The sequence below is a fragment of the Poecile atricapillus genome, chromosome 18 (assembly GCF_030490865.1).
Source record: "Poecile atricapillus isolate bPoeAtr1 chromosome 18, bPoeAtr1.hap1, whole genome shotgun sequence".
Lineage (NCBI taxonomy): Eukaryota > Metazoa > Chordata > Aves > Passeriformes > Paridae > Poecile > Poecile atricapillus.
Window position 1 is genome coordinate 10,447,735 of NC_081266.1, and position 11,661 is coordinate 10,459,395.

An 11,661-nucleotide genomic window follows, 5' to 3' on the forward strand; every position below is an offset into this window, starting at 1 on the left:
AAGAATCCACAGACAACCCAACAAAAGCATTTCAACTGCTAAATAACCTTGTTAGGAAATTTTTCATAATTAGGAAACAGAAATTTACCCTGAAACTTCCTTGCTGTCCAAAATATTTGTTCTGTTTGGTATTATTCCTCTCCTCTTTTTTCACACTTTTTCTCCTATGAACACTGCTTTTGCACTTCCCACTTTCCACTCCTTTCCTCAAAAAAAAATCCAATCCAGGGCATTTTCTGTTTCAGATTTCTGATAATTTTCGTTTTTCTGCTATCCATCTGTACTGTTAATCTTTCATAGGAGAAAACAGGATACTATTTCTTCATGGAATGTCCTGACAAACTGCTACTCACTTTTACCATCTTAGAAGGGTTTACGTATTTATTATTTTCTCCTTTTTTTTTCTAGTCACTGACAGTGACTAGTTCTTTAGATGTTCCCTTTCTAAAACAAATATTACATTTGATCTTTTCCAGTCTTTCAATTCATCATTCATTTCCCCCCTGTTTTCAAAAGTAACCTTTGACTTGTATTAGTCAAGCTTGTTACAATTTTCTAAGAACTTGGATTTGTCAACCTGTCTTCACTGACCTGATTACATCATTTAAGAAGGTCCTACCCTGTTCCATCCATATTTTTGACTATCTTACTCAGATTAATAATATTAATAATATTACAGAACCGACTGTACTTATTGCATCGGGAATTTCTTTGGTCTTCTTTTAGCTGAGAGATTTGCAGGATGACTTCTTGCAGCCTTGATGACTCTTGAAAAGTGAATCCTATAGATTTATCCACATGCACGTGGTATATTGTTCTATACTTGTAACAACTGGATTAAATTTCTACTGTCTGGATCTTTAAAAAACATTTTGAATTTTTTCACATTACTCAAAACAGAATACACTCATCCTGTATGTTTTGCCTCTAATGAATTACATGAGCTGTCTGGATTTCATTTTGGATTATTTTATTTTTCATGGTCTATAGATTTCTCTGAGCAATTACAAGTAGAGCTAGTAACTATTTGTGTGTGTGTGTGTGTACATCTTTTATGTTCTACCTTTTCTGCATTTATTTATTAAATTAGTGAAAAAATACTGGCTTTTCAGTCTTGCTTTTTTTCTGAATTATTTATGATGTTTTCCTGGCTGTTCTTGTCATCGACAAAAGTTAACTGCAATATTCTCAAGAGAAATTAATGTTCAAGCAAATATGCTAATGACCATAATCCCCAAAAAATGAACATCTAACATTGTTTTGTTAGTCAAGATGTAAGCTCATAGACTTCAGTAAAACATTCAGCTCATGTCTCCAATCAACAGACTAAAAATCTTTGTATTTTTACAGAGCTTACATTTCTGAGGAATAGCCCAGCCATGCTATTTTCTGACCACTTACAGACATTTTCTGCTTCTACATTAAAGGAAATGGGAATTCATCTCCATAACTATTCCACAGTGAAAAGACTTTCATCAAGACCTTACATTTCTCCCCTGGAGGAACCTCAGTCTTTTTCTCCATTAGGACCTTTTAGCAGTAGTTAGTGTGCACACACATATCCATTTGTTGTAGAAAGGGAAGGCAAGAAAAGATTTCTGCCTTCTCCTTGCCTCTTTTTGTTCACAAAGTTCAATGATTTCTTTTGTCTTGCCCTCCTCTTTTGGATAGTGTACAATTCATTTTATTAACAATATTCCTTTATATTGTTTGGGGTTTTTTTAAATCTGATTTAAGATAAAATTATTTTTCTCATTCCTCCTGTTAGGGTAAACTCCAGCTCTGCCATATATACAAATACTGTCATATCAGAGAGGAATTATGGATATTTGAACCTGGGTATTTGAAAAACTTGGATTACATTATACATTATTTTCAGAGTTTATTACATTCCATTTTTCTTATTTACCTTGGAATTTCTTTGAAAATGTTTCTCTTCAGAAAGAAAAAATGGAAAACTATCACAAGATGTTTGTTGCCCTGAAGGCCTTTAGAGTACCCACAATGAGGCAGACAAAACAAGCAAGAAATCACTCTGCACTGGCCAGAGCCTCCTGCAAGACCCATTTCCTCCTGAAGGGACTGAGTACAACCTGCAGCCCTGCCAGGGTCTGGGAGAGGTGTCTGGACTGAAATAGAGACTCAGGAGTGGGGAGGAGAAGAGCCTGAACGGAATGTGAGACTAGGAAATGTGGAGAGAGAGATGTTTCCCATGTTTTTAAATGTATGTGAGTGCTCTTTGCTTCCAGAGAGCTAAATGAGTAATTAAATGTCTATGGTACTTGGGACAGAGAGAGTGGAGTGGGTACAGATACATTTGCTGGGAATTTTAGGGGTGAACTCATGAGAAATACTTGCAATCACAGACAAGGGTTTTACTCTGCTATAATGGAAGGAGGAATCTTTCAGTCATTAAAAGGCAGAAACATCATCAGATGGAATTTCATACTATGAAATTTGACTACATCAGTATGAAACATTCATGCTCTAAGGGAACAGTAAAGAGAGAAGTATTTCCTTGACTAAAGTTATAATACACTTAATTCTTTTCTAGTCTCAGTTTATATTCTAGGGAGGCTTTTTCTCCCTTACCCACACTTACAGCTGGTGCATGCTGGAATAAAGTATCTATCTGAACAGCAGTTCAGTTTTCTAAGGGTTTATATCTCATAATCACCTTGTCTTGATTTTTTTCCCTGAGACTAGACCTTTACACATCTTTTCATAATCTGATATATTGTGTCTCTCAAATCCAGCCACAGCCATTGTCTTAGTTGAGATTTTTAAGCCATCTTTCTTACTTCACATGATTTTTTATGAAATCTGTGGGAGTTTGGCAGAGATGTCTCCTTTATTAAGTTTGATTTACCTTGGCCAATGGGATCAAATGCTCTCTTCTGTAAATTTGTGCTCTACATTCAGCTCTGTCTCACATACATCAAAAATCCAAAAAAAACCTTCACGACTGTGTGCACTAGGAATAAACTGCGAATGTTTTTTTTTTGCTTCACAAATACATTCTGGATTACTCAAAGTCCTTGTCTGACAGATGCACCAGGCTTATATTGTTATTTACAAAGCAAGCTGTTTTTTTTAAGACAGGATTGCATTTTTGCCCTGTTTTTGTATTGCCTAGCAGGAAAATAGGCAGGAATAGAGTCCTTGAATGGCTCTACATTGTAAATAATACTGGGATGCACTTTCTTATCCTCACTGTGCCTCTAATCCTATCCATGTAAATGAGCAGAATTTTTTTTAAAAAAGACATATATACCAAGCTTAAAAAAAAATTATTTAGTTAGCATGTTTTCTTTAATCTCATTTAATGAGTTGAGTCTTCTATTCAAAGCTAATAGTAAAACGGGAAGATAATGGAATGTTTGGGAAGAATAAAACTCTCATTGGGGTGCTAGTAAGACACAACTGTCAGGTGTGAATCACATATTTTGTGATCAATTCCATAGAAATGGCTCTTTCTACCAAAAATGCAAGGTTTTAGCACACACGTGAAAAAACCTGTTAGTGTAGTATTTTGACATTGGGCATCTAAATTGTATAACAAGAATGAAAGATTAGTTTATTCCATACTGTCCTGAGCTAGCTACAGTACCTACAGAGAATAAATTCAAAGTTATCTGGCTCAATAGCTTTGAAAATCTCTCTGCAGAAATGTTAGGGATGCACTGGATGCTATAAATGGATTTATTTAAATTAGATGTAAAATGTAGTCATTGTTTTCATCCTAATCTTGACATAGCAGTGCTATCACATTTATGAGAGAATGGTCATTACTATTAGCAAACCTGTCAATCAAATGTCAAAGCCTGGCCTTTTCCCTTTTTGTAAGACACAGGGAGGGCAAGGGTGACAGATGAGTCCAACAGATCATCCTGATGAATAATGTTCTGTAGCAAATTCAGAACGACACTTACACAAAATGGTCTATCACAATACCATATGAATCATCTCTCATGTCAATCATAACTGGAACTTTTCAAGAAATATGTTTGAGTGGGAGTATGAATTCACTCAAAGGAGCATGAACAATACAGAGGTTATTTTGTTCAGCGAGATTATTTCCAATAACAAGACAAACAAATTTATCACAGGTGAAGAAACAAACAAGAATTTGTCTCAGCATCTGAAATTTCAACCAGACATTAAATTAAACCTATAGAAACTTCAGTTGATATTTATAAAGGTGTTTTCTAATGGACTGAAGATTATTCATTGTTTAACTGTGCTATAGATTTGAACTTTCCCATCAAAACAGGTAACACAAAATAAAAGGAACCTTTTAAGCTGGTAATTTGAACAATTAGTAAACATTAGCTCCTCTGAAAGAGCAGAATATGTTTAATAAAATACAGTTAAATTTGAAAGGCAGCCTTAAAGAGTAAAGGCATAAGGAGTCACATGTTTTTATTACTGGACAGTAAGTGCCTCTAAATGAAACACCCAATGTTCTTCTGTTTCTCATTGAAAAAGTGGCATTTTCCATTTTCTTCTTCCACCACAGGTCAGCATAGAAAATCCAGTGCTATTATCCCAGAAGAAATATTTTCCCCTAGGGTTTGTTTTTCTTAACCACTTATCAATTCCACCCGTTTTCAACGACTGGGAACCAAGGAAACGAAAGAATTGAACATATTCCACTGAATAAAGTAACAGCTTGCAGCAAAATGCAGTTCTATCCTTTTCCTAGCTGTAAATTTTGCCACAAGTTGAAATCAGTGACGCTCAGCAGAAGTGTTACACCCCAACTTGAGGCACCTTTAAATAGGTGAAGAACATGTTACAGATTTATGAAGCCCTCCTCATCTCAGCATTCTAGTGATTCACAAAAGGTGACCAGGCACCTACAAAAATTTTCCACAGTGCCCCTGCAAGGAAGTCAGAAGGACATAAAAGTCTTGTCTGAGGCCTTGAATTTTCACTAAGTGACTCAAGGGAGAGAAGACAGTGTAACGAGCAGAGAAGAAAAATGGCAGATATGGACTTTAAGAAAAACAAATTGAAAATGGTTTGTAATGAGCTGAAGAACAGAATTTGTAGAAGGACTAGAAATAAAAAGATAAAGAAATGACAGAAAAAAGAACAGAGCAGAGAAAGGAGGGCACCATAAAAAGAAATTAAAACACAGGAAGAAAACATAATAAATAGATGAAAAGACATGCTTTTAAAGAAAGAAATATATGAGGTTTAGGACAACACAGTCATTGAGAGAAGCACGAGAAATAAGAGCTAGATATCAAATAGTTAAACTGTACATACCTTCATCAATGGGTTCATACTTCATAATAATTTCTAAGGCAGTTGTTTCATTAGCTTCAGTTTGAAATTGTTCTTTTATAAGAAATTTAAGGAGCTGGCTGTCAGGTAGAATTTTGCCATCTGTCGAGTAAGCCTTGAATAGTTCTTCAAATTCAGGCCTGTGTACAAGAGCTCGATAAATTGCTCTGAAGTCGTCCATGCTAATAATATTTCCTGACTGTTTGTCAATAGTTTTCTGAGGGAAAAAAGCAAGCAAAATTTATTAAAAAAAAAAAAAGAAATTAATGAAACAACATGCAATTATACAAATTATGCACCAAACACTCTTTTATAACTGACCATAAGAGTGAGCATCATAGAAGAATCCTCAGGCAACAGTGACTACAATCAGATTACACTCCTCAACTTTTAGATGACACTTTGTGTGCTACAAATATTTTATGTAAAGTAAAATGGACCATATGACACAATTAGCATCTAAATAAGTGCAATAAATTTAGATTTAATGCATTTTTAATATTCAAACACATTGTTGAAAATCTTTAAAATGCTACGCATTAAAATAAATGTGCAGCATAAAACTTATCAAGTGGAAAATATATTTAGTATAATACCTCTCCAACAGCTATTTACACCATATTGTAAATACTGTCAGTCAAATTTGCACACAAAATCAGCAACCAGTAATCTTAAAAATGAAATAAGGATGACCAAATTACCAAGAAATACAAACCTTTCAACACTTCAATAAACGAAGTTTATTGTTTCACAACGAAACAATATTCAAGTTTGAAGACAAGATATTTTGTAAGAACCTATGACACCATGTTCTAATCTTAACAAGCCAGAATGTTTAACTTAGATTAATTATTCACACTTTCAGAATTCTTGAATTGTAAGCTTGTTTTCATACAGCTTACAGAATGTTAGCATAGTAATTAATTTCTGTGTTTCAGTATAAAAGTCACTAGAAAAGTTAAAAGGCCACAAAAGAATTTGAGCAGAATAATGCTTTTTTACCATTTCTGCTTTTTACATTTTTCACAGGTTTAACAATTCTATTTTTCCTTTAAAATTTTCTACTTAAAATAAGTAACTGCATATATATATAAATAAGCATAGAAATAAATATATGTCTTGCATATATATAAACATAATATATAAAAATATAAATATAATATATATAATATATAAATATAAATTGCATTTCTATATAAATATAAATATAAATATAAATATAAATATAAATATAAATATAAATATAAATATAAATATTAATATTAATATAAATATAAATTTATTAAAACATTAATATAATTTAATATAATATAATATAATATAATATAATATAATATAATATAATATAATATAACCATAATAAGATATAATATGTAATACGTATATTAAGATATAATAGCATATATATAATAATATATAACATATATTCTATTATATAAACTATATACTACATACTATGTATATTAATATTATTTATTAATATATAATATAAAATATAGTATATGCTATATGCTGTATATTGTATATATGTTATATATTAGTTAATTATGTACTGATTAATTAATTAATATCAATATAGAAATATAAATGTTTCTAACATTTTAGCCTGATTTTTGCTTAAAACCTGCCAAATCAAGAGAAATCTTCTGACAAAATTGCTCACAAAAACCACAAATGGCAATCCACTGCCTCAGTGATTATGACTGTAAACTGATGAAAATTCTCAGTTGTTGGCTCCTTAAACTGAGATGCCAAAGACACCACGTTCCAGCATCCAAACATCCAAACATGGCCCTTACTATGGCTGGTTTGGCTTCCACAGAAATGTCTAGAAGCAGGAAATTGCTTACTTGAGCTCTGGCTGCTCTTTGATCAACAGATTGGATTACTGCTAAATTAGATTGGTTTTGAAGCCATACCATGAAAGCCAAAAGTTTAAAGATCTGGTGCCAGTTCCTTCCTATGCAGTAAAGTTCTTTCTGCACTTCTGAATAAGTACAATAGGAGTAAAAATATATTAAATAACTGAAACGAGTACAAAATTAAATTTCATGAGGAGTTCTAGTGAAAAAATCTTACAAATGAGTACTTCAGTGTTTGCTTTGAGTTTGCAAAAGAGAATAATAATGATCATTATTAACAGAAATCACCAGCAAGAAAATATTTCTGTACAAATGCTAATTATACACATTTCATTACTGCTGAGAAATTCCCCATCTAAGGTTGATTTCTTCCATCTAATTTTTAATGTTCTTAACAGTGCTGCAAATTTGCTTATAACCATTAAGCAGGAAAAGAAAATACCAACTTCTTTTGAAAATAAACAGTCTATCAGGACTTGGAGGATGTTCACTTAGTTACTGGCACAAAGAGAAGCTGGACAAAAAAGTAAAGTTTCTATTTTAGCTGCCTCCTGGTGAAATACAGGCAATAATACTACACAAAAGAACTCTTCAAATTAAAGTCATAAAAATCATGTCACTATAAAAAGATATTGTAAATTTTTGGGGTAGATTTTTATCATTCCTATTTTTATTAATGCACATCAAATTTTTGCTGTTCAGAAAAAGAAGAGACAAAGTCTTGAGAGAAATTAGATGAAAATTTATTATTCCTTAAAACCTTAATGTTCATAATTCTGATACTGCTCAAAAGAGTATTACAGTAAAATAAGCTCAAAGAGAACAGAGAAGAAAAAAGCTGATTATTCCTTAAAATTAGCTTTCTATAAAATGTATTTTGCTATGTAGAACCATTAGATTAACTGCTGATGTGCAGTTAATTACAAAGATGTCAGTAACATCCAGAATGCTTTGGATTTTTACATATTGTTTCGCTGATGAAATATTTGAACCCCCCAAACTACTGAACCCCTGTAAATCTTTCTCAAATAGCATAGGGCACCTAACAGTACTGCTATAAATAACTAGATCAGGCTATTGGGTATAATATGTTGTTAAATACAACTAGATCAGACTTCTTCTTTGCAGGTCACTTCCCTCAAATCTCCTTTTCTCTTCCCACAGCTGACCATCTCTCACATTCCTGCCAGAAACCAAAGTAGGGGGAAGATAGAGGAAACAACGAGAAATATCTTTAAGTTCTCAAGAGATCCTCTAGCTTTGAAACTTTCTCCATGCAGTGAAAGTTCAAAAAACCACAGGAAGCCTCTTCAGCCAGGGTTGAGCTCATGCTGCTGGTTCTACCTTGGTTTGAGAAGGCAAACAATGAGAGAGGAAGACAGGGTGAGGAAAGCTTAGTGCCTTCCTTCTTATGACCTTTCTGACTTGCCATAGTTAATTGTCTCTGCCAAATCAGGACAAAATTTGCCAGCTGGTTGCAACATTCTCAAAAGAATCATATCTATAAAGGTGAAAGTAAGTAAATATACATGTATTTATATAAATAAATATATATATTTATATATATATACACACTTGTTTTCATTCCCTTAGGGAAAAAGCATTACCAGACAGATGGGGTTTTTTGGGGGGGAAATGATGTAAAGGGAAAATCTTAGATATTTTGAGTCATTACATGAAGAAAATATGTATCCAGTACTCATTTGTTAGTATTTGCTCACTGAGACAAGATCTGCTTGGCAGTAGTTTGCTTGCCTACACTAAATGAACTTAAGTCCAGCTTCTAGCTGTATCATGTCATCTTCACAGAAATATCTTTAAAACTGCCACCTCTCAAGGCCAAATCCATTCCCAGGGAGTTAGAGAGCGATTCCCATCCATTCAGGCACACCTCTTAAATATTACAGGAGAGGTATAGTGGAGAAAGGAATGAATGTGTGCTGGATCTAAAGCCTGGACAGCTCAGAGAAATCCCAATTGTCCTCCTGGAAAGAGGATTTTGAGAAGATTGCTCTCATGGCTCTGTCCAGAATCAGACAGACATGTCTGGGCTCATTAGCTTGACCAGAGAAGCTGAATAGGATGAAACCAGAATGCTTTAACTTTTCTCAAGCGCAGACATGTTACAAAAAAAACCCTGGGAATCCAAACCAACATATTTTCCATCTTACACTAATTTGTTGTGGAGAAAAGACAGAGTTATGTGGGTGTCAGTCTCTCCGAGTAACAAGCAGTAGGACAAGCAGGAGTGGACTCAAGTTGTGCCAGGCTATTAGGAAAAATTTCTTCACTGAAAGTGTTGTCAAGCATTGGAACAGGCTGTCCAGGGAAGTGTCTGCGTCACCATTCCTTGAAAGTACTTAAATGCTTGCAGATGTGGTGCTTAGGGACAAGTTGCAGAGGTGGACTTTTCAATGTATTAATGGTTGGACTCAGTGATCTTAGAGATACCTTCCAATCTAAAGGCTCATGATTCAAATTCAAACCCTGGGTTATCTATTTTACACAGACATGAAAGACCTGGAGGAGGAAAATTCTTTGCTGATTTTGCACACCACACTAGCTTGAAATACATTTCCCAAAAAATTAACTTGAAAAAAATCAGCAAACATATGATGTGTGTAACTGAACTTCTAAACCATTCATTGCTTAATGTACATACACCTTACCTTGAAAATATGTTTTAAATGGTCTTCATCAAATTTTATTTGCATTTTTTCAAGCAGCCTCCTGCAGCCCTCTAAATCAACATTCCCATTCATGAAATCATTCTGAATTGTATTCCAAAACCACGTATGAGACGTCAGGTTAAGGAAGATTCTGGCCAATTAAATTGCCTTTTAATGGAGGGGATGAGGGGGAAAAGTTTAATTTCATTAAACCTAAGAAGATTGTGCTTCCCTTTCTTCATACTCTAGAACATCCTTGCATTCTGCCCTCTGAGAATGCAGCAGGCCCCAAGGTGTGCAGGAAGAGATTTCTGCTCTGTCCTCAAAGTCCCAGAGAGCAGTGACAGAAGGGCCGAAGGGAGGGTGTGATCAAGGGGTGGTCAGGGTGCAAAAAGGGCTGCAGTGAGAGGAGGGAAACGTGGGGAAGCCGAGGGGATTCAGCAGGCTCAGGGAATGGTGGGGAGTGCCAAGAAACACCAGGGAACGAGTGCTCCCAGCACTGTGCCCACCCAAACATTATCAACCGGCCCTGGCTGACAGGACTGGCTGCCCCAGGCCCTCCAGGGCATCCCCTGTGTGCCCAGGCCTGAGGGGAAAGGGCCATGTCAGGGGCATCCCAATGGCAGCTGTCACAGGGCAGGGAGAGCAGAGGAAGAGGAGAAGGTAGAAGAAGAAAAGGATATCTGTTCTCATCCATGGTGGCTGTGCACCGCCTGCTCCAGGCCCCTCACTGCAGTGGCATAGCCGAGATCTCACTTGGGCTCACAGTGGGCTCCTCATGCCACTGTGACCTGACAGAATGGCATGGAATGTTCACTCCCCCATCCTTCCAGTGTCGCTCCAGTGTTGCTCTGGTGATGTCACAAACTGCAGGCGCCCAGCACAGGCCCCTTCCTGCCCCCGCTCCACCACCCTGCCACCATCCTGTGCCTTTTCCTTCCAGCACAAAGTGTCCCCAGGCCCTGCCCCTGTCTCCCACCCATTGCTCCACCACCCTGCCACCATCCTGTGCCTTTTCCTTCCAGCACAAAGTGTCTCCAGGCCCTGCCCGTCTCCCACCCTTAGGATATCCCACACCCACAGCACGTGTGCTGGCAGGAGCTGTGTGGGGCAGAGCAGGCCTTTTGCAGCCAGCCGTGCCAATGTCCTCCAGGGGAGCTTGGCCAGCTTGGCCGAGGTCTCTCTGTCCCGGTCCGAGGTGACAAGCTGGTGAGGCAGAGGCTGCCAGCACAACATCTTCCCCCAGATAACCAGGAGCACTGTGCTACCAACCCACTGCAGAGACCTGGGGGGAAATCCCTTCTTTGGGCCTTGGGGAACCAGCTGGCTTCACGGCACAGGGTGATGGTGGATGTTGAGAGTTGTGGGATGCCACCCCAAAGTGCTGGGAGGCCACCCAAGCTCCCACTTTCCTGCTGGGAACTTCTCTGTCCTCAAAACCAGCCTGGGCAAGAGCAGCTGTCCATGTCCTGCTTTGAGGCACACCAGTATCAGCCTTCAAATCACTGGGACAGCCCTTGGAAATCAGGCTGGACTTACACCCTGACTCCATTTCCCACTCGTTTTACAGGAATTCTTCCCCAGGCAAACTGCTTCGAAGTTGCCAGCTTCCGTGTAGCTGTCAGCAAGCCTGAGTGAGACTCGAAATGTGACAGACCAAAGGCAGTTTGCCACAGATTTTATGCTGAAGTGCCTCAATGCTTACTGAAATACCAGCTTTGATACGATGGCCTAAATAAAAAATGGGGGAAAAAAGACAAAATGGAGTTATTTAATTGATTTATTTCTGGATCACTCAGGAGAGTACAGAGTCTTCCATCAGTCAATCACCACTTTAA

The 11,661-nt window shown here is 36.7% G+C and overlaps 1 protein-coding gene across 1 annotated transcript in view; it reads right to left on the reverse strand.

Moving 5' to 3' along the window:
• LOC131586102 (1-phosphatidylinositol 4,5-bisphosphate phosphodiesterase zeta-1-like) overlaps window positions 1-11,059 on the reverse strand; it is a 45,328-nt gene extending 34,269 nt beyond the window's left edge. The window contains exons 1-3 of the mRNA XM_058852842.1: window positions 10,905-11,059; window positions 9,824-9,974; window positions 5,275-5,509 (exon numbers count right to left, since the gene is read on the reverse strand). Coding sequence (XP_058708825.1) covers window positions 5,275-5,509; window positions 9,824-9,974; window positions 10,905-11,059 — 541 coding nt within the window. The remainder of the gene's footprint in view (window positions 1-5,274; window positions 5,510-9,823; window positions 9,975-10,904) is intronic.
• Window positions 11,060-11,661: the final 602 nt, after the last annotated feature.